The sequence below is a fragment of the Camelina sativa genome, chromosome 17 (genome assembly GCF_000633955.1).
Source record: "Camelina sativa cultivar DH55 chromosome 17, Cs, whole genome shotgun sequence".
In the NCBI taxonomy this organism is placed as follows: Eukaryota; Viridiplantae; Streptophyta; class Magnoliopsida; order Brassicales; family Brassicaceae; genus Camelina; species Camelina sativa.
Genome location: NC_025701.1, coordinates 1,411,960 through 1,432,827, shown reverse-complemented (window position 1 = coordinate 1,432,827; position 20,868 = coordinate 1,411,960). Strand labels below are relative to the sequence as shown.

Here is a 20,868-nt window from a genome sequence, read left to right as displayed (position 1 = left end):
TGGTTGATTTTGTTGAGTTTGAGTATATAATTAATTTCATTAATCCAGTAAAATTCAACAGAAACCAAATAAATTTTCAAAATTTTGTGTTGCTCAAAAAGGGCAAAAACAAAGCTAATAATATACGCAATAAAATCTAACCATTAAATCTCGTGAAGAAGCAAAAAGTAAAAAACACAGAGAGACAAAGGCAGACAAAAAAAAGCCTTACAAGTGAAAAACTTGAACAGCTTCACTTAATAGTTCCTGTCCTGAGCTTTGAAATAACAAAAGAGAAGAAGCTCCTACCCTCTGCAACATACAAAGGATACTCGTGATGCAGAGCTCTTACTCTTCACGAGCTTCATCATCTTCTTCCTTAGACTCCGAACCCCAGGTTTTGAATTACTCTTCACTCTTCTTTAAATACCCATTTCTTCTTCTCCAATACCATGCACTTCAACAACACTAACCAACCAACTCCTTTCTTGAGCTCGCTGCAATGGAATCCAAAATTTTCCTACTCTACACTACCTTCCTCCTTCTCTTCTGTTCTTCTTTCTCTTCCTCAAAAATCCTACAGAAACAGACTTACATTGTTCAGCTTCATCCTAACACCGAAACCGCTAAAACCTTTACCTCAAAGTTTGATTGGCATCTTTCTTTCCTCCAAGAAGCGGTTTTGGGTGTTGAAGAAGAAGAAGAAGAAGAGCCTTCTTCACGACTTCTCTACTCCTATGGCTCTGCCATGGAAGGCTTTGCTGCTCTATTAACTGAATCAGAAGCCGAGATGCTGAGATATTCACCTGAAGTTGTTGCAGTGAGACCTGACCATGTTCTCCAGGTTCAAACCACTTACTCTTACAAGTTCTTGGGACTCGACGGTCTTGGGAACTCCGGTGTATGGTCTAAATCTCGGTTTGGTCAAGGCACCATTGTCGGCGTGCTTGATACAGGAGTTTGGCCTGAAAGTCCTAGCTTTGACGATACCGGGATGCCTTCTGTTCCACGGAAATGGAAAGGGATTTGCCAAGAAGGAGAGAACTTCAGTTCCTCGAGCTGTAACCGAAAGCTAATCGGTGCTAGATTCTTCATCAGAGGACACCGTGTCGCTAACTCCCCAGAGGAATCACCAAACATGCCTCGTGAGTACATCTCGGCAAGAGATTCAACGGGACATGGGACTCACACGGCTTCAACAGTTGGTGGATCCTCTGTTTCGATGGCAAGTGTTCTTGGCAATGGAGCTGGTGTGGCTCGTGGGATGGCACCTGGAGCTCACATTGCAGTCTATAAAGTTTGTTGGTTCAATGGTTGTTACAGCTCTGACATTCTAGCAGCTATAGATGTAGCCATTCAAGATAAAGTCGATGTTCTTTCGCTCTCCCTTGGCGGTTTCCCCATTCCTTTGTATGATGACACGATTGCCATTGGAACCTTCCGAGCCATGGAACGTGGTATATCTGTAATCTGTGCAGCTGGTAACAATGGTCCAATCGACAGCTCGGTTGCAAACACAGCTCCTTGGGTCTCAACCATTGGTGCAGGCACGCTTGATCGAAAATTTCCTGCTGTGGTCCGTTTAGCTAACGGAAAGCTTCTCTATGGAGAGTCATTGTATCCAGGGAAAGGTTTAAAGAATGCCGAGAGAGAGGTTGAGGTTATTTACGTCACGGGAGGAGAAAAAGGAAGTGAGTTCTGCTTGAGAGGGTCACTTCCAAGAGATAAAATCCAAGGCAAAATGGTGATTTGTGACCGAGGTGTCAATGGAAGATCGGAGAAAGGTGAAGCGATTAAAGAAGCAGGTGGAGTTGCAATGATCTTAGCCAACACAGAGATCAACCAAGAAGAAGATTCTGTCGACGTTCATCTCTTACCAGCTACATTGATAGGATACGCCGAGTCAGTTCTTCTCAAAGCTTATGTTAATGCCACGGTGAAACCAAAGGCAAAGATCATTTTTGGTGGGACGGTGACTGGGCGGTCAAGAGCACCGGAAGTGGCTCAGTTTTCAGCTCGAGGACCAAGTTTAGCCAATCCTTCGATACTAAAACCGGATATGATTGCTCCGGGAGTCAATATCATCGCGGCTTGGCCTCAGAATCTAGGACCAACTGGACTTCCTTATGACACCAGAAGAGTTAACTTCACTGTAATGTCAGGAACTTCAATGTCTTGTCCACATGTTAGCGGAATCACTGCTCTTATCCGGTCTACATACCCGAATTGGTCTCCCGCTGCTATCAAGTCCGCATTGATGACAACAGCAGATTTGTATGATCGTCAAGGCAAAGCGATAAAAGACGGTAACAAACCAGCTGGTGTGTTTGCCATTGGAGCAGGGCATGTAAATCCGCAAAAGGCTATAAACCCGGGGTTGGTTTACAACATTCAACCAGTGGATTACATTACTTACCTCTGCACGCTAGGGTTCACAAGGTCAGACATTTTAGCAATCACTCACAAGAACGTGACCTGCAACGGTATATTGCGGAAAAATCCGGGGTTTAGCCTCAATTACCCGTCCATTTCAGTGATTTTCAAACGTGGCAAGACGACAGAGATGATCACAAGACGTGTGACTAACGTTGGAAGCCCTAATTCGATATACTCGGTGAACGTCAAGGCTCCTGAGGGGATCAAAGTGGTTGTAAACCCTAAGAGACTTGTGTTTAACCACGCAGATCAAACGCTGAGTTATCGAGTATGGTTTGTATTGAAGAAGAGAAACAGAGGAAAAATTGTGGCTACCTTTGCACAGGGACAGTTGACTTGGGTCAACTCTCGGAACCAGATGCAGCGAGTTAGGAGCCCAATCTCTGTGACTTTGAAGAATTGAGCCAATGAAGGAAACGTTACATTCTGTTTCAAAAGTTTGTGTTAGCTTTTAAATAGTAGATTTATTAGGTTTTGATGCTAAGAAAACCTAGTGAAGCTGATTCATTGTTGTTATTCTACTACACACACTAGCTGTATTTCATTTTTCAGATTTTGAAAATGAAACTAATAGTGATTCTATCATATAGTTCGATTTCATCACTAAACCTTAATCCAGATGCTAGCTTTCTTTGATTTTTCTGCACAATCAAACCACTAAAACAACAAATTACTGGCCATTATGCGATCAAAAGGAAATAAATTGAGTTCGAGCAATATTCAGTCAGGCGCCATAGGAGTGATAAACCCTAAATATACAAATATCTTCAAAGAGAAGGTTCAGTTGTTGTTTGATATGTACATTCTTGTATACTCATATATGTGAATGTGATTAACAATTTACAGATCAAAGACATGTAATCAAATTAAAGAAACAAGAAACGAACCCTGGCTTTTGTTTTTAAGTAAAACAATATATCTGTGTTCTTGTCTCTTTCATATCTCTTTGTTCCCACTTCCATCATTGATCATATGCACCTGACAGAATATGATTCACCTTCAGATCGATGCTGGACTGAAAAGTATTTCTTAACATATGCAGAGACGATCTGAGACAGGGAATTGATGTTTTTGCTATATACCAACTCTGGTTTCACTTGATGTCTTCATGATTCTGAGTCTTTTCACGGACCCGAGGAACATTCTGAGAACACGAAAAGATCGTTTATACATAACAAATAAAGATGATGAATAAGGAAGATATTAAGAGCAAATACGTACTGCCAAGGAACATCTCCTACAAGCATCCAATCTCCGTCTTTATCTTGATACGTTATGATATATTCTGATGAGCCATCCAGCAATTTACAAGCTTGTGTTTCCTTGATTTTCTTGCATCCTTGTGTGTTTGATCCTGCAAATTGATCGATTTAAACCAGTCAAATTCAAGAGACACAGAATTTGAAAAGACATGAAATAGAATTAAAAAAACTGACCTGTTACAGAAGAAGGTATTTGGAAAAACATATGTTCCAAAGTTCTCGCCAAGGCTTCGTAAGACTCCAGAGCATTGAGATCAACCTTCCTTCCAATTATAACTCCGTCCATTGTCACCTTCACAAGCATAGAAGCAGTCCTGGTAGATTTGATGAAGGAATCATCATCCTTCTTTGCAGCCACCACGCCAATTTTTGTTGTGTCCTTTGGAATGTCAGAAGTCAAGGCACCTTCAGTAGCTAATGACTTAGCTTGGTTGACCAAACTGTTAATTCTGTAAGTCCGTAGAGGCGGCCAACCTACGGCAACTTGTCTGCTCCATTACCATAAGAAATTAAAATCAGAAATAGCAAACTGCAATATACAAGAGAAAGAACAGTATGACATTACCAATGTAATCCACAAGTATAACTCAAAAACATTTCAGAGAACGATCCAGTCCTGTGATTAATTCATTCGTCCATTACATATATGTCTAAAATTAGAAAAAGAGATAGCAAACATCAATACAAAAGACAAGAGAAGAGACATCATATAACATTACCAATGAAATCCAAAAGCATAACTTAATATTACATAGGGGCCTAGAAACTCTATTTGATTCAAAATCTACCTAGCCTTGATTTGATAACAATACTAAAATCTGAGACCAATCATATACATATATACATATGGTCTATAAGTCTGCAAGTTGAAATTTTTACCTGGTAGGGTTTGAGGCAGCGGCAGAAGAATCAGCAGAGCGTTTCGTTCCACTTTCTCTGGTGAGAGAAGAAGACGAGGACGACAAAGAAGATCGAACCTTCCGACGACCTTTCAGACCAATGCTAAGACCCAAAGCTAGGTCGAGCTCTGTCTCTGACACCGACTCGTCAGGGCAAGACGAATCCTCTGAAGACAGTGCAGCGTTGTCGTCTTCTCCGATCATCACCGACCCACTTGAAGAACAAACATCTCCGAAACCATTCATAATCCCCAAAATCAATAAACGAAACACACAAAGCAAAAGAGACGAAAACGCCACTTAGTGCCTAAGAAGAAACCTTGATTCAAATCCAATCATCGATCAAAGTCTGAAGAAACCCATAAAAACAATAAAGGTTTCAACTTTTCAATACCTCTTACAATTCTAAAATCTCGAGACAGAATTAACGCAAATAAAAAAAAAAAAAGAATCTTCAGGTAACGCACGGATCCCAGAGCTAAAATTGGGAACAAAACGAGGTTTCTTCTCTTGATTCGAGAGGAAGACTTCGATTCACGCGGATCAAAACAAGAAAAAAAAAATCGAAACTTTTTATCAGAGAGAGAGAGAAGAGAAAGGAAAAAGCGGAAACGGTACACGAATGCGTTTGGTTTGGGTTTGTTCGTCTAATTAAGTGTAATAAATAAGTTTGTTTGTTTAATTTAATTACATCGTGGGACCCACCTGTATACACTTCTAAACGACAAGCGTTTTACGTTAAATCCTACGCTAAACGTGTTTATTAATCTTTCCGTAATTAAAGCTTCTTCTTCTTCTTCTTCTTCCTTTACAAGCAAACAATCAACTTAGGGCGGGCTCCCATGGTAATCTCTTCACCATCTTTCATCGCCGTACCAGTTGTTCTTCTCCTTTGGTCCCGTCGGACCTTCTTCGCCAGACAATTCTACTGGAAGTTTTCTCAGTACGTTGGCGAGTGAAACCCTAACCGTCCTCGGAAATCGAGTCATCAACCTCTCTATCTCCTCCCTTGAATCGTACACAACTTTTGGTCCCCATTCTCTCATATACTGCAGCCACGGCGTTTCTGCCACCACCACACCGTCACGGTTTAGATACTCTGCCGCAACGATCTCATACTTTGAGCTCGAATCAACCAAGAGATCGCTACTAGCAGTGTCGTTCCTTATCCCAACTCCAAGCATCGTCGATCCCTGTAGGTAAGTCCCAGCCTTGGGAAAGCTTGCGTGACCATGTTTCGACGAGTATACAACTGCTTTGTTGCTTCCCGGGATGAACTCTAGGTCGTAAGCTTCGATCCACTCGCCCCCACTGTGCTGAGAGAAGTAGATTGAGTAAAGTTCACCTGAGAAATTGCTGATTCGTAGAGTGAAATGTTCCCAATCGCAGACGTGTTGTCCGATACTGATCAATGAGACATCGACCAGTCCTAGTTTTAACGTCGCTGGTCCATTAAAAGGACAGAAGATCCAGAAGACGAGATCCGTGAACGTTCCTCCAAGAGCAGGCTTAACGTGAATGTAAAGCTTCGAGCTTTCAAGGTTTCCTAGCTTGACGAAATCTCTTTGTTGATCATCACACGGCAAATCAATCCAAAACTGTTTGTCATTGCTTCCTCCTGGAGGCAAATTCGAGCCATTTTCTTCGATAAGTTGATAGATCGGATTACCCTTTTCGCAGAGAACTGCACCGTTCTTGAAGAACCAAGATACAGAAGAAGGTAAGTAGATTTCACCAGGGTGGAAGACTAGTGTAGGACCATAGTGTTGAATCAAAGCTTGAATCTGATCAACATTTGGCATAGCGTGTAAACCCGAATCAAGATTCTTTAGACAAGCAATACCAATACCAATACCGAGACCTTCTCTACCAGCAACAAGCCGAGTTCTGCAGAAGAAAGTACCAGGAGAGACACCTCTGCCCCACATTCCTCTGTCCGAAGGCCGAATGCTCCATATAAACAAAGGAACACCTAAAGGTTCTGAAACAGCAGTGACAATGACATTGTGGGTTTCACATTCATCAGTAAGATCAGATCTAACACATCTAACTACATTCAGCTCTGGTTTCGCGGAAGTCTTTGTAACCACAAAACCAATCGATCTATACCCTTCAGGAGGCTGCGGTAACCAGAAGTAACCGCGTCCGTTTGTATTATTAATACGTTCTTCTTCTGCTGAATCATTCGAGCTCCAGACAAGAGTAAAATCAACAGGTTCCACTAACGCAGGCTTTTGTTCCTCTTGTTCTAATGAATCCACTAAATCTCTAGCCACAAGAACATAACCTCTCAAAGGATGAGAATCAGATTGACAGTAGTGACCTAAGCAATGGAAGTTTGTAGGCAACAACCCCTTTGGTTTGTAGAAGGAGATGCTCTTGTTCTTCTCTGTGGATCTGTATCGCCATATGAATTCAAAATTCGTAATTTTTATGACTTCCAATTTGCCGAGATTGATTGTTCCAGAGCCAAATCCTTGACCTGATCATTCTCAAAGGATGCAGAGAAAAAAAAAACAAAAATCAGAGAATTTATAAAGAATCTTTTTCCCCTGTTTAAAGATTCTAATTAACCATTGTTTGAATTAGATTAGCGGATATAGGGGAGAGATCCAATTGAATAATCCTAAGGGAATTGGGGGTCAAATCGAGAAACAACCACCAAGGAAAAAGCAAACCAAAAGTTGGAATTTTTTGGAAATTCGGGAATTTGATGGAATAGGAGCTTTACCTGGAGGCCATTGGGGAATGGGAGACGGAAGGGAGAAGGTTACAGGGTCTTTTAATGGCGCTAGATCTGTGACATTGTTCCAATGGAGACATTTGTAACCTAACATATTCCCTCTCTGATCTCACCAAAACCCTAATGAAAGGAAGATGAAAGATGTCAGCTTTGTTTGTAGCATCCTTTTGCCCTTCGGAATAAACAAAAATTTCAAGTTTTTAATTATTATTTTCTTCTTATCAGAGAAAACTCAAGAAAGAACCCAAAAAAAATAAAGTCACGGAATTTAACAGTTTTATGCAATTCTACACATAACCGATTACCTTGGGGGACAAGTTATCACCTTTGTTATTCCAAGAAACTTGTTATCAACACAAGTAACAGAAGATGTTGATGAACACGAGAAACTTTTGGACTGTCGCACAAAAACAAAATATCTTTTCTTCAATATATCCAAATATACCCTATAAGTTGTAAGTGTGTTTTATTAACCCATAAAAGTCTAAATTTGAGGTCCATTCCCCAAATACTATGAAAATTTTGATCAATTTCGAAAATATATATGTGAATTACTGAATTTCTTTTATTGAAGTTTATACTAGAAAAATAATCTCTCACTTTTTTCTTCAGATAAACGGACGAGCTTCCTCCCATTCTATATATGGTGAAATTAATAACGAATCTGTTTTGTAGATTTCTATGACAAGTTCGTTCCCTCATGCAAGATTAACTTAAGATAATTTTTAACCGCACTAACCGGCTCATCAATTCTAATTCTCTGGTTACAATCTGTCTAATAACCGACGAACATCCGACAACCTTTACGGATCACGCAACTGAAGAAAAGTAAATCTCTTTGTCACTGATCGAGAAAAGATACATATTCGACACTAAACTTGAGTAGGTAGAAGCAAATGGTTTATCAATCTCGCTACAAAATCAACCACCAACAGTGAACAGGCTCTCAGTAGTACGTGTTGTAGTAAGCTTGCGGAGCAGCAGCAGCAGCAGCAGGTTGCTGCACCGGCGCAACCACTGGTGCTGCTGGAGGAGCATAGCTCTGTGTCGGGTATGTCTGAAAAAGTTTTAACATAGTAAAGATCCAGTTAGTTGATCCAATCTAAACAACTCGTGGCTGATCCCTGTAATTTTGGTTATTGAACAACTATTTTCGTTACCTGAGCAGGATATGCACCATAAGCAGCAGCAGCCTGTGGCACAGGTGTTGGTGCTGGTGGAGCTGTGTAGCCGGCGGGATATCCCCCATATGCACCATAAGCAGCCTACAGAGTATATTCAAAACACTATTATAAGAGTAAAAGCATACATGCAAGAACAGATATGGGTTTGGTATCTATCTTTGGTATTTTTACCTGTTGACCGTAAGCAGGGTTCCATTGTTGCGGTTGAGCAGGAGCTGCTTGTGTTGGTGGCCAAGTCTGAGGCTGCGCCGCATAACCACCAGACCATTGAGTCTGAGAATTTGGATATGCATTGGATACTGGCTGGGCAGGTGGAGTGCCATTGTAAGTTTTCGCCATTTTCGTCCTATCTGACGAGAGAAAATCATCTGCGCTGCGCTTTCTCAGCTCTGATGTGCTCCGTTGAGATAAAAAAAGTTTTGCATGCAGATCTTTCGCTTTATTAGTGGGCTTCGCATCTCCAAAAAGACCCAAGAACTGCAAAAGCCATAAACATCTGGGTGTTTAAAACAATAATATAGATACAGGATCTTCATATAAGGATTGTCTTATTTCTTGTCCATTACCTCTATATATGTTAACAATAGCTCTTCCCTCTCAGTGGAACTCGCAGTGTTCTGGGTATCAGCATCTGGCTTGATAAATTTTTCGACAAGCGGCTCAAGGTAATCAATCTTTCTTGGTGGTAGCAGGATCGATTCTAAATGAATCAGTGATTCCAAGAGAGGTTTTGACGGTTGTAAATGGTCAAGTGCTTCGGCTACAATCCTCCTAGCTTTCTCAGCATCCCCGGCAACCTGCAAGTAGTATTGAGAAAAGTAAGAAGCCAAACACCATTATACTCCGTCAAGAAAACATAACGAGTTCAAAAATCAGTTGTATAACGTCTTGGTAGTCAAGAGCATGTGACGTACCAAGTATGAAAACCGTGCATACTGAGCATACAGAAATGGCAGTATTGGGGAATGTTCTTTCCCCTTTTCAACAGCAATTACTTGCTCATACAAAGTGAAAGCATCATCCAGATTACCCTACAGATAAGATTAGGAGACACGTAAGGGAAACAAACAGTGATAAATAATCTATGCTAATTCTTTAATCTCCATGAAAGCTTACTAGTCGGCGTTCCATGTAAGCATGTTCGTTTACTGCTTCAAGAAGTCCGGGAGAAATTTCAGAGTGCATTAACTGGTATACAGCTCTCGCACCAGCTATATCCCCATTCTCCTCTTTCAGTCGAGCAGCCAAAAGGTGAATCTCTGGTTGTTTCTATCAAAGAAAAGAAAGCAGATAAATAACTACGAGGGTCAACACTGACTATTTCTAAGTTATTCAACAAAGTTAATCGTAAATCATGAAATTTGACTATCCAAAAAGGTTTGGAGAAACAAATTTCGTACCTTGACAAAGACTTGAGTTGCTCGAGCAAGGGCATTGTCGGCAAGGTCGGTACTTCCATTTTCTTTCATGTTTAATACATATCGGATCCAGTATTCTGGGTAATTTGCACAGGCAACCACACATCTTTCATACAGCTTGACGACCTGTTGGATTAGGCACTCAAATGTAAAACACAAATGATAATCACTAGCAAAAAAAACATGTAATCATAGAAAGCACATAGGAGAAAACCACAAGAAATACTCTACAAGTCCAACAGAGGGGCCCTCACATACAGAGGGACCCTCCTTGCCTGACAGACAGATTGTTAGGAAGACACCTGCATTAATAACATTAGAACTTTAACAACAAAGATAACTCGTGTACCTATAATATCCATTGACAAATTGAGAGTTTGAAGTACTTAGCCTTAAAAGTTACCAAATTGAGCCCCATGCTTTGGTCTCAGTTAATTCCCATTTAAAACTTGTTTGATCCAATGGAAACCCAATCAAGCATATGATGCACCAGATACTACTTGACTGTAGGTCAATAATATTACTGAGGTACAACTTAATCTACAAAACACTTTTTACGTTCACATAAGAGAGTTATGCACCCCAGTACCTTATTGAAGTCTCCATCCTTTTCTATGAAATTCAGATAATTGTGCCAATTCTCCAGCTCAGCGACATTGAGAGGCCGCACATGGAAATAGGGCCTCCTTATAGCCATTTCAAAACCAATGATTTTGGATTCAAACTCTTTGGCTTTTGTATATATGGCTTCTCTGATGCCAACGTATTTCTTCAACTCCTCAGGATCAACTGAACCAGCACTTTCCAGTTTAGGGGATTGATCGGTGGAACCATCAGCCTGAGATTGACCTTCATCTGCCTTTCCACCAGACGCAGATGGTGCACTCTCAGAAGCATCAACACAAGCAGCAGCTGCAGCAGATTCCTCAGCACTCCTTAGTTCCGACAGAGGCCGTGTCTCAGCTAGTTCCTTAAAGCTATAGCAAGACAATCGATTATCAAAACAAAAACAAAAAATACGAGAAAGAAGAGGCAACATAAAAAACTATCCAGTTCAGCACAGACGAAAATGATTAATTAAGTCACCAAAATTACCTGCTGAAATATCTATCAAGATTTTGAATTGGATTCTCCAATATTCTGGTGTAAATCATGGCAACTCGGCTCCAGTCCTGCTGCATGTACTCGTACTCGATGTATTTGTCCCACAATGGAGAGGAAAGGAAATCAGTCCCAACGTAAACCAAAGCTCGTTCAAAAAGCCTGCAGCAGCATTATAGTTAAAGGAATGTCATATGAGATGAAAGACACAGACATATCCAATCAATAAAGACAAACACAACTTCTATGGAGAAATGGATTCACTCTTTGAATGCATGATACTGCCAAACACTGCATTTACCTTCCTGGTAAAAGCATACCATGGCCAAAATCGAGCAGTCAGGGGCTACCTAAGCCCAAAACTAGTTGACATCTTCCCAGCAGCATTTTGCATATGGATGCACTTCAGAGGGAGGGTGACAAATAAAACAGGTATATTTTAACTTCAAAATTTTCAAACCAGAGAAGAAGAGAGCAATAAAAAACGGAGCAGTTTCAGATAAAAATATCAGATAGGTATAGAAGGAAGCTGAAAACTACTGTATTTGCATAGAAGAAAAGAAGTATTTTAAAAATAATTCCATCAGATCTTTCCGCCTTAAATGAGAGGACTTGCTGTAGCAATCTAAGAAAAGGGTTAGATGGTAAAAATCATTTTGTCTAGGTAATTGAAAAATCAACCAAGTTGTTAATACACATACAATTAGAAGAATAAGGCATAAGCATTCATTACCTTCTGATTGTGTCTGGATCTCCGTATGTGTTGATGGCAAAAGTGCAATAATGCAACCAGATGTCCACAGAATATGTCACTCCCTGCACTGCTCTTTCATAAACCTCCACGACCTTGTCCATTGCCCCCACTCGAGCCTCATGATCCGCATACTTTTTCCAATAGCCATAACACAAAGGGAATTCAGCTAGGAAAGCATCATACACCTTCCGGATTTTTGCTATATTGTCCTGTAATTAGGGCAGCAAGAAAAACAAATGAATGAAGTACCAGACGACAAAAACCTAGCAAAAGATATTGAAAGATGACAGCGACTTATGGCGTACAACTATAAGGGGAATACTCTTTCATTACTAATAAGATTCAAGTAGCAAAACAAGTTATAAAAACATGATACAGATGAGAGACATTTTGGAGCCGACGCCAAAGAAAATTTCAGAGGTCAGAGAGCAGAGTACATAGAGAAAGAGAAAATGAAAATCCACACATACCTGAGCTATCCTCTCCGTCTCATCAATCAGGGCAGTCCAAGCATTGAACTCTAAGGAATTAGCCTTTACGATATTCCATAAGCGCTCCTCTTCTGGTGAGAGAGCAGAGCCTGTAACAACAGCCAAGGAATTAAATCATCAAAGTTAAGAATCTGTTCAAGTTGTAATGGTGTCATTAGTGAGAAAGAATATAAACATGAACATATACATATATACAAGCTAAAGAAAGAAGAAGAAATTACCAGGATTGTCTCCAAGCTCCGATGCTGGAGCTGTTACAGCCACGTTATCTGTTACAACTCCATTCTCAGCAGGAGCAGTAAGACCAACTCCATGGGCAGTCCCATTGACCGAGTGTGATGGATCAACATTAGGTGCAGTCTCTTTCCCAGTGGATTCCACAGTCGTAGCAGAAGCATTATAATCTCCATATGAAGCAGAAGTATATCCTTCAGCAACCATGGCCTCGCTGTCTCCCATAACTTTCCTAGAACAGAAAAGTAAGTTCACATCAGTATATTCCTACGAATTACAATCTAGAAGGCAGCATAAGGAGTTTTCTAACATGACAAGCTAAGATCTTATCATAATCAAAACAAAATCAGAAACCCGAAAAAACCGAGCTAATGAGAGAAACCCTAGGTTTATTCCCAAATTCGTAAAACGAGACAAGGATATTATTATTAACCTCGTGAACTGAAGAAGATTGCTCGCTTCTAGAAGTCTTCCCAAACTAGTCGATTCCTGTCTTCGAAAGTGGCTTCAATGGAAAAGAGCTCTCAGCTTCTTTTTTTTTTTGATTCTGGGTTTTGTTTCGTTTAAAGAGAGGAGGAGGAGGGTATAGGGTTAGAGAGACGACGATATACTAAAACCAAAGGGGCGACGCGTATCGTGTTTTTGGTCGGCGCACTTTACGATCAGTTGAACTGAAACTGGGCCGTTAATAATAACTAATGGGCCTTTAAATTACTTAATGGGCCTTTAGATAACTTAATGGGCTAAGTAAACCGCCCATTAAAAAACCCTTTCATTAAATGAGTAAAACCCTCGCTCCGTCCGTGCTCTTGTGTAACTTTTTTCGATCTCTCTCTCTCTCTCTGTCGATTTCCAAAAGCAATGGCGCCTAAGAGAATCGGAGCCGGCGGTAAAGATTCGAGCATCTTGGCGAAGATTGCAAACTCGGACATCGTCTCTCAAGGAAAAAGCGCCGCGTGCGACGCCGTTTACGTGTCGAAGAAGCTGTTAAAGAGCACCGGGAAGGCGGCGTGGATCGCAGGTACGACGTTGCTGATCCTCGTAGTGCCTTTGATCATAGAGATGGATCGAGAGCAGATACTTAACGAGATGGAGTTACAGCAAACCAGCCTTCTCGGAACTCCACCGGCCGCTGGGATGCCGATGTACTAATCTTGAGAAACCCTAATTCGTCGATCATATCATTATTTCGATTTTGGTATGTTCATGCTTTTTTTTTTATTGTGCTATTCGATTAGAAACGCTTAGTTGCCTTGTGTACGCGTAGGTTTACTTATAAGGGTTTTTTTCTCAGTGAATTCGCTATTTTTTCAAGCTTGTGTTTGAGCATCATTCTTAGAATTTTGTTTGGCAATTTATGGTTTGTGCACTATATAAGAAAAAACAGAGCTTTTCTTGTAGAAGTGGATTATATTTATGCAATAAGTGATGTTAATGGAGGATTGTTAAACTCATACCTACCAAAAGATTTCAAATTTGAGCACTATATAAAAAAAACAGAGCTTTTCTTATATTTATGCAATAAGTGATGTTAATGGAGGATTGTTAAACTCATAAGCTGTCAAAAGATTTCAAATTTGAGGAATTTATTTGGCAAGACCAAAGCTTTTGCTGCGGATCTGTTGATACTCTTTCTCATGGACATATTCTTGCTACTCAGATCTGATTACTACTACAACAATCATCACTCCCTTGATGTTTGTTCATGGGTTTATTATAAACCTTTTGGAGCCTCAGTGTATCTATCTCTTGTTCAATGTGAATGTGGTAGTCTCGGACTGCACAAGGGTTTTTTTGAGTTGGAAAAATGTTTTAGCTGTCTCTCTAATTCCAGAATGGCGGAATCTACATAAGGGTTCTTTCTTTATCTCCTACTTACTTCAAAACCAAAGTACAAAGGAGAAATGTACAACTTAAAAACAAAACTAGAATCATACTAAACCAGAACTCTACTACATTGTGAGAGAAAAAATAAAAAAAGATATATGATACATTAAGAGCAAATTGTTTATGCAATCATAGAACAAATTGTTTATGCAAATTACATTAAGAAAAGATAGTCTGTAGTTATCTGGTTAGTCCGAAGGTTAAAAGAGAAAACTAGTGTATAATATATATTGTGCTGGCCCATTTGTACTTCAATTTATCAACCTTTTCTCTCTCCCTCTCTCTGTATTGTCATTATGGCGTTTTTGCGTTTTGACAACATTGTCAGAATGGTAAAAGTTGCCTTTTAGTAATCCACAGTCTCTTCTACAGTGAGAGTCTCCTCTGTCTTACTCTTTAAGTTTTCAAATCTCTCTACAAAGAGAGAGACATTGATCCCCGAGAAAGAAAAAAACACAAGGATTCAAATCTCTCTGCAAGTTCGATAATCCAGTTCTCTTACGCCAAATTCAACCCTAAAATCAGTTTCAGAGTTCCTTCTTTTTGCTGGTAAGTTCTTCTCATTATCTGGAATAGCTTCAATTCTATTTCGTGTCCACCATAGATAATCTCGAGACCCTTGCTTGCTCGACTTTTTAGGGTTTTTCTACATTTGTGTGTTTACCGTTGTGGTCTGTTCGGTTTCCCTCTGGAAACAAAAATAAAGTTCCAATCTTTTTGGTGGGTAAAAACTAAAAAAGTATCTGTATTTTGGTTGCTTTAAGAGTCACATTAGTTTCGTTACTCATCTAACCCTCTTTACTCGTCTCTGGTTTTTCCCTCCTTCACCCGGGGAGAGGAAGATGAAAGTTTTCGTTTTTGTTACTTTTCTCTGTTTTTTTCCTCAAGTTTTGTGAGTTCAGTGTTTAATTCGGCCTTGTTGTTGCAGAGAATTTTCTAAAAATGGCACCAAATCCCAAGATTAAGAAAGCTTGTGCTGCCATGAAGCTTTTGGGAATACAAGAGGCGAAAGTAAAATTGGTCCTCAAGAACCTTCTCGAGGCTTATGACAATAAGTGGGATTTCATAGAAGCTGAGGACTATAAGGTTCTCATTGATGCAATCTTTGAGGAGGAAGATCCGCCACAGGTTTGTTTTCTCTGGTTTAATCACTTTTGAGTTTCCTTTATTTGAATTTTTCATATTCGAACTAAGTCAATTATCTTTCTTAATATTTCTGTGTTGTAGGCCACTGAAACGAAGAAGAAACAAGAGAAAAAGGAGATTAAAGTAAGCTCACTTGTCATGATTTGATGACACTTTCCGGGTGTTTCTTTTTTTGTCTTAAGGTTTTGATGTTCTTGTTTATTTAATCTTTAGAGAGTTGCAACGACCAGGGGGAAGAAGATAACTCAGCCTTTGGTGAATGATGAAGAAGACGAGATGGATGAAGATGAAATTCCTTTGAAAAGGAGATTGCGCCCAAAGCGAGGACGAGGTTGTGACAACAACACAAGCCTTAGCATATGCAGTGCCATATCACAGAAGTCAAACAAAGATGCTTCCAAGGTATGTTTCTTCATCTGTGTCTCGGGTTTCTTAGTATCATTATATAAACATGTGTTTATTTGGTTTTAACAGATTCTTCCTGAAGAGGAAGATGAAGATGATGATGAACTACCACCTTTAAAGAGGTACATACGCAGAAGTGGTGAAAGAGGAATGTCAATGACTGTGTATAACAGTAATGCAAGTTCTAGCTTCAGCAGTCGCATGTCAATGGAGCCCGAAGAAGTACCATCAATACTTCCATTGCCAGCTGTTCCTACGCAAGATGAAAAGGACTCTGAGGACGGTGCACTTATTATTCTCAACGATGAGGATGAGCCCAATACCGATCATAAGCCTCTGATTTTAGGTATTTTTTCATGAGTGCAAGATAAAACTTAGTAATCTTTCTTGTATAGCTTTTATGTGGTTGTGATGAGATGTTAAAGCCTTTGCATTTTTAGTCTGATCTGTCTCTTGTAATGATTCCTTTTGACACTTCTTCACATTATTCAGATACAGGGAACTGCTCGGCTCCCATGCTTGAGATGGAGAAATCAAATACTCATGTGGAAGAACGGGATAGAGAAACTGAAGAGATTCTCTGTATTTCTACTACCAAGGATGTTCCTCCTTCAGCTACTGCTGCTTCAGTTGAATTAGCTTCTTCGACTTCTGGTGAGGCGAAGATCTGTTTAACTTTCGCGCCTGCAACTGGAGAAACAACGAATTTGTGTTTGCCTTCTATGGATGCTTTTCGAAGAGCAATGGAAGAGAAGTGCCTCAAGTCATACAAAATTGTTCACCCCGAGTTTTCAGTCCTTGGGTTCATGAAGGACTTGTGTAGCTGTTACGTAGACATGGTAAACAATTCAACCAACCAGTCACTTGAAACAGAAACCGTGAGTAAGGTGGGTGATGAAAGCGCTGCAGCTTGCATTTCGATGGGGTTGGTAGTTGTTCCTGAATGCGAGATCTCTTCAGATGGCTGGAGAGCAATTAACAATGTAAAGGACATTACTGTTGCTGAAGAAAACGTTGAGATTCCATGGGTGAATGAGATCAACGACGAGACTCCTTCACATTTCCGTTACATGCCTCAGAACTTTGTGTTTCGAGATGCTCCAGTGAAATTCTCACTCTCAAGTTTCTCTGATGAGCAAAGCTGTTCCTCTTCTTGTATCGAAGATTGCTTGACTTCAGCAATGCCTTGCAACTGTGCAATTGCTGTTGATAACGGGTTTGCTTACACAGCAGATGGCGTTATTAAAGAGGATTTCTTGGAAGCTCGGATCTCTGAGGCGCGTGATCAAAGGAAGCAGGTGGTTATGTTCTGTAAAGAGTGTCCATTGGAGAGAGCTAAAAAAACAGAGATATTGGAACCATGTAAAGGGCATTTGAAGAGGAAAGCCATTAAAGAATGTTGGATCAAATGTGGCTGTACTAAAAGATGTGGTAACCGAGTGGTACAAAGAGGAATCCACAACAAATTACAGGTAAAACAGTTACCTTAACCAAGTCTTTTCCGTGTTTTACGTTCATCTTGATATAGAAATCAACTAGTTTCCACTTTTGATCAATCACTTTTTTTTCATGTCAGGTGTTTTTCACACCAAATGGGAAAGGTTGGGGCCTTAGGACATTGGAGAAATTGCCTAAAGGGGCATTTATTTGTGAGTACATTGGAGAGATATTGACAATGTCAGAGTTATACCAGCGTAGCTTCGAAGATAAACTCAGTTTTCCGGTGATATTGGATGCACATTGGGGTTCTGAAGAATGGTTAGAGAATGACAAAGCTCTGTGTCTTGATGGGACGTGTTATGGAAATATCGCAAGGTTCCTTAACCACAGGTAATGGCTCGCAGTAATACACAGAACACAATTGGCCTTTTCTCTATATTCAACTAATGTTTCTTTCTGTTCTTTCATGTGTGTAGATGCCTTGATGCAAACTTGATCGAGATCCCAGTTTACGTTGAGACTCCATATCAGCATTATTATCATGTATGATGCAGTGGTGGTCTCATTTATAAACCTTTTCTCATCTGTTTCTTATGTTTTGTGAAAATTATATAACTGTAATCTTCTCCAGCTTGCATTTTTCGCAACAAGAGACATCGAGGCAATGGAGGAACTCACATGGGTGTGTAAAATTTCACGATCCATGATTATCTTATGCTGAGAAGTTTCTATATTTTTAATGCTTACAGATATCTTGGTATATACTATATACTTTGATCTGATGTGAATTATGGACTTCACATTTTCAGGATTATGGCATTGACTTCGACGATGACGACTCTCTGATGAAACCCTTTGAATGTCTGTGTGGTAGCAGATTCTGCAGGACCATGAAGCGATCAAAGAGTGAGTAATCATCAGAAGATTCTACTAGAGTTTATTGGTTATTTTACATGGGACTGAGTAATATCAATTCTGCATCTCACGGAATCTTTTGTTATGTTTCAGAGAACAAGCAGATAATGAACAGAGCCTGAGAATATAATGAAGAAGAAAAAATGACATGAGACCTATGTATTTTGGTGAATGGGACTCTCTCTTAATTAACAAACCGGTCCCGGTCAGTTGATTTTGTAGGTTGAACGAAAAGCTTAATCGGTTATTGTGAGATCAAACTCAGCAAAACTTGAGGGTATTGTGACTTTCCTTTAAATAGTAGAAGTTTGGCTAATCTTTAACTCTAAATCTCTCTTAAACAATCCATTTACCGTACTGTTTTGGAAATAGTTACGGACAAATGCATAGACAAGTTTGTACATTATAGTTTTTTCTTAACTATTAGTCAAGAAATTATGAAAATGGAATTATGCAGTGATTGTATTGTGTTTCCCGCACATGGTTTTGTTCATCTGAAACAAGTGATGACAGCTCAGATTGCCGCCGTTGAACAACTTTCTCACTATATTTAATTTGTTTTATAGATGAAATTAATCAGATGCCATAAACGATCTAATTAGTTAGGAAACTATAAACAATTCATGTCATCTTTTTTCAAAGTGTTAGATCGGTGTATCTCTTTTTGACCAGTCTACGTACTTCTTGTGTAATAACTGTTTTGTTCAATGAAGAAAAGCTTTTACTAAAATGGTATCCTAAAATGTATCATGATCACGCGTATTTCAATCTATTCATTTTGTAGATGAATTGGCAGTTGACAACAATAAGCATTTAATTGTAGTCCAACGGTACGTGTTTCTAATGTCAACCACTGACTCGTAACGATTTATAGTGGAACTACATTATTAGATGAATGTTGGAGAAGAAAACAAATATTTCACAAGTCGTAATGTGTATATTTCACTATATCATTCAAGTAAGACTACCATATTGATCTACTCATCTACACACACAAAAAAAAAAGGATTTTAGAGTTGGAGATTGTATATGTAAGTTAAAGTGGCAAGTGGAAACAAGTTTGAGTTGTTCAGGACGAACATGGTTTGCAACTTCTGTATGCATGTATTAATTAACTATGATTTAAGATTTGTCTCCATCTATCGACATCGTTGCTAGCAAACCAATATTTCAATTTATTCACCGATTTTTATTTATTAAAAATATAATTCCATGTGCTTCCATTCCAACTCTCCCAATCAATTTTGTCACCATAACCTGACCACTTCCTCGAGATCTATATGTCTCTTTGTCCTTTCCATTTCATTTGGCCGTACTATATTTTTTTTTTTTAGAAATATAAACAACTTTTGTGTGTCATATTTTTTAGCTTATGTAAACGGTGAGACTCTCGATCGTGTGTTACTATTTGCGTTGGAGAAGAATGAATCTTATTGATTCGATGTGAAAAGATAATACAGTAAATGCCTAATTTGGACATTTTTGTTTTAATTGCATCGTTTGATTTCAACTGTTAGAAAAGTAAGTAGTACTGACAGTTGTTTGATTTTGATTGCATCAATTATTATATCTACAACTATTCCACACTATCATCCATCTCGCTTAAATTCCAATTTTTTTCTTTCTCAAATATTAATTTCCGATAACATATACTTGCACTATGTATGTGCCGATAGTCAAATAGATTATATTTATACATCTAGATACATGTTGCAATGTTTTTTGACAATTATATCGCCATTAATCAAGGAGATCAATTGCTCATACAATCATACTTCTTAGCGATTATCTTTCTTATCCTCATCTTTCTCCTTTTTTAATTCTTTTTTCTCCCGCATATTAAGCTAAACTTTCATAATTTTGTCCCCAATAAAAACTTGTAAAGTTCGATCATATGACAACGATATAATCGAAACCCTAAAATATATAACTACAACCAAATATTATTTAAAAATGATTTAATGAAACAAACATGGGTTTAGATTTGGATATTAATAATTCTTTTCCTTTATTATTTAGCTAGGTCCACTTCTGACTCTTCTACTTATACTACTCTTCTTCTCTATTATACACACTCGTGATCAAACTATCTCAAGATCCAAAAACTCTTTTTTCTTTCTTTCAAACATGGACCGATCCATGTTTCTTTCCCTAGCATTAGCCTCACTCTTGGTCGGAGTCGTCTCAGCTGGTGACTGGAACATCTTGAACCAACTCAAAGGACTAGGTTCGTCGTCAAGCCAGAACGTTGCCGTTTCTTCAGCGATCAAGACGAACTTGAAAGGGTACTGTGAAAGCTGGAGGATCAACGTGGAGGTTAACAACATCAGAAACTTCGATGTGGTGCCTCAGGAGTGTGTATCGCACATTGAGGACTACATGACTTCATCGCAGTACAAGGATGACGTGGCGAGAGCCGTTGATGAGGTCATTCTTCATTTCGGGAGCATGTGTTGTAGCAAGTCTAAGTGTGATGGTATGGACGCTTGGATCTTTGACATCGACGACACGCTTCTCTCTACCATACCTTACCACAAGAAAAATGGCTTCTTCGGGTAAGTTATATTCTCTCTA

The 20,868-nt window shown here is 39.3% G+C and overlaps 7 protein-coding genes across 10 annotated transcripts; 4 read left to right on the top strand and 3 right to left on the bottom strand.

The window, feature by feature from the left end:
• Positions 196–3,095, top strand: LOC104754536 (subtilisin-like protease SBT1.2). Its single transcript, XM_010476751.2, has one exon. It carries the CDS (start codon positions 482–484, stop codon positions 2,816–2,818), a length of 2,337 nt encoding a protein of 778 aa, XP_010475053.1. The 5' UTR covers positions 196–481; the 3' UTR covers positions 2,819–3,095.
• LOC104754535 (auxin-responsive protein IAA10-like) lies at positions 3,156–5,184 on the bottom strand. The gene is made up of 5 exons (XM_010476750.2): positions 4,557–5,184; positions 3,852–4,165; positions 3,637–3,769; positions 3,498–3,559; positions 3,156–3,393 (listed from the first exon to the last, which is right to left on the bottom strand). The coding sequence occupies exons 1-5, from the start codon at positions 4,820–4,822 to the stop codon at positions 3,377–3,379; spliced, it is 792 nt and encodes a 263-aa protein (XP_010475052.1). The 5' UTR covers positions 4,823–5,184; the 3' UTR covers positions 3,156–3,376.
• Positions 5,271–7,528, bottom strand: LOC104754534. Its single transcript, XM_010476748.2, has 2 exons — positions 7,308–7,528; positions 5,271–7,058 (listed from the first exon to the last, which is right to left on the bottom strand). Exons 1-2 carry the CDS (start codon positions 7,411–7,413, stop codon positions 5,431–5,433), a joined length of 1,734 nt encoding a protein of 577 aa, XP_010475050.1. The 5' UTR covers positions 7,414–7,528; the 3' UTR covers positions 5,271–5,430.
• LOC104754533 (pre-mRNA-processing factor 39-like) lies at positions 8,028–13,105 on the bottom strand. Of its 4 annotated transcripts, XM_010476747.2 has the most exons (15): positions 12,935–13,105; positions 12,489–12,733; positions 12,247–12,356; positions 11,756–11,985; positions 11,017–11,184; positions 10,511–10,898; positions 10,325–10,425; positions 10,180–10,243; positions 9,904–10,047; positions 9,620–9,772; positions 9,418–9,534; positions 9,070–9,300; positions 8,675–8,980; positions 8,480–8,584; positions 8,028–8,376 (listed from the first exon to the last, which is right to left on the bottom strand). In XM_010476747.2, exons 2-15 carry the CDS (start codon positions 12,724–12,726, stop codon positions 8,266–8,268), a joined length of 2,466 nt encoding a protein of 821 aa, XP_010475049.1. In that variant the 5' UTR covers positions 12,727–12,733; positions 12,935–13,105; the 3' UTR covers positions 8,028–8,265. The 4 variants fall into 4 exon arrangements, with proteins under 4 accessions (XP_010475049.1, XP_010475046.1, XP_019095186.1 ...); XM_010476744.2 differs by lacking the exons at positions 10,180–10,243; positions 10,325–10,425 and having other exon boundaries at positions 12,935–13,102; XM_019239641.1 differs by lacking the exons at positions 10,180–10,243; positions 10,325–10,425 and having other exon boundaries at positions 12,489–12,728; positions 12,935–13,102.
• Positions 13,307–13,951, top strand: LOC104754532 (mitochondrial import receptor subunit TOM9-1-like). The gene has a single exon (XM_010476743.2). It carries the CDS (start codon positions 13,363–13,365, stop codon positions 13,651–13,653), a length of 291 nt encoding a protein of 96 aa, XP_010475045.1. The 5' UTR covers positions 13,307–13,362; the 3' UTR covers positions 13,654–13,951.
• Positions 14,754–18,612, top strand: LOC104754530 (probable inactive histone-lysine N-methyltransferase SUVR1). Its single transcript, XM_010476742.2, has 11 exons — positions 14,754–14,937; positions 15,317–15,516; positions 15,616–15,657; positions 15,748–15,936; positions 16,009–16,285; positions 16,432–17,411; positions 17,516–17,769; positions 17,856–17,922; positions 18,011–18,061; positions 18,189–18,285; positions 18,388–18,612. The coding sequence occupies exons 2-11, from the start codon at positions 15,331–15,333 to the stop codon at positions 18,414–18,416; spliced, it is 2,172 nt and encodes a 723-aa protein (XP_010475044.1). The 5' UTR covers positions 14,754–14,937; positions 15,317–15,330; the 3' UTR covers positions 18,417–18,612.
• LOC104759065 (vegetative storage protein 1-like) lies at positions 20,326–20,853 on the top strand. The gene has a single exon (XM_010482036.2). The coding sequence runs from the start codon at positions 20,422–20,424 to the stop codon at positions 20,851–20,853; it is 432 nt and encodes a 143-aa protein (XP_010480338.1). The 5' UTR covers positions 20,326–20,421.

What these genes read in the sequence shown, in the direction of transcription:
- LOC104754536 (XM_010476751.2), top strand. Translation starts at nt 482, where the DNA reads ATGGAATCCAAAATTTTCCTACTCTACACTACCTTCCTCCTTCTCTTC.
- LOC104754535 (XM_010476750.2), bottom strand. Translation starts at nt 4,822, where the DNA reads ATGAATGGTTTCGGAGATGTTTGTTCTTCAAGTGGGTCGGTGATGATC. An exon ending in GCTGCCTCAAACCCTACCAG is followed by an intron (nt 4,166 to 4,556) that starts GTAAAAATTTCA and finishes GTAATGGAGCAG; the next exon opens with ACAAGTTGCCGTAGGTTGGC. An exon ending in AATACCTTCTTCTGTAACAG is followed by an intron (nt 3,770 to 3,851) that starts GTCAGTTTTTTT and finishes ATCAATTTGCAG; the next exon opens with GATCAAACACACAAGGATGC.
- LOC104754534 (XM_010476748.2), bottom strand. Translation starts at nt 7,413, where the DNA reads ATGTTAGGTTACAAATGTCTCCATTGGAACAATGTCACAGATCTAGCG. An exon ending in CATTCCCCAATGGCCTCCAG is followed by an intron (nt 7,059 to 7,307) that starts GTAAAGCTCCTA and finishes GAGAATGATCAG; the next exon opens with GTCAAGGATTTGGCTCTGGA.
- LOC104754533 (XM_010476747.2), bottom strand. Translation starts at nt 12,726, where the DNA reads ATGGGAGACAGCGAGGCCATGGTTGCTGAAGGATATACTTCTGCTTCA. An exon ending in CTTACATGGAACGCCGACTA is followed by an intron (nt 9,535 to 9,619) that starts GTAAGCTTTCAT and finishes TCTTATCTGTAG; the next exon opens with GGTAATCTGGATGATGCTTT. An exon ending in ATGCACGGTTTTCATACTTG is followed by an intron (nt 9,301 to 9,417) that starts GTACGTCACATG and finishes TACTACTTGCAG; the next exon opens with GTTGCCGGGGATGCTGAGAA.
- LOC104754532 (XM_010476743.2), top strand. Translation starts at nt 13,363, where the DNA reads ATGGCGCCTAAGAGAATCGGAGCCGGCGGTAAAGATTCGAGCATCTTG.
- LOC104754530 (XM_010476742.2), top strand. Translation starts at nt 15,331, where the DNA reads ATGGCACCAAATCCCAAGATTAAGAAAGCTTGTGCTGCCATGAAGCTT. An exon ending in GAATCCACAACAAATTACAG is followed by an intron (nt 17,412 to 17,515) that starts GTAAAACAGTTA and finishes TTTTCATGTCAG; the next exon opens with GTGTTTTTCACACCAAATGG. An exon ending in GCAAGGTTCCTTAACCACAG is followed by an intron (nt 17,770 to 17,855) that starts GTAATGGCTCGC and finishes TCATGTGTGTAG; the next exon opens with ATGCCTTGATGCAAACTTGA.
- LOC104759065 (XM_010482036.2), top strand. Translation starts at nt 20,422, where the DNA reads ATGGACCGATCCATGTTTCTTTCCCTAGCATTAGCCTCACTCTTGGTC.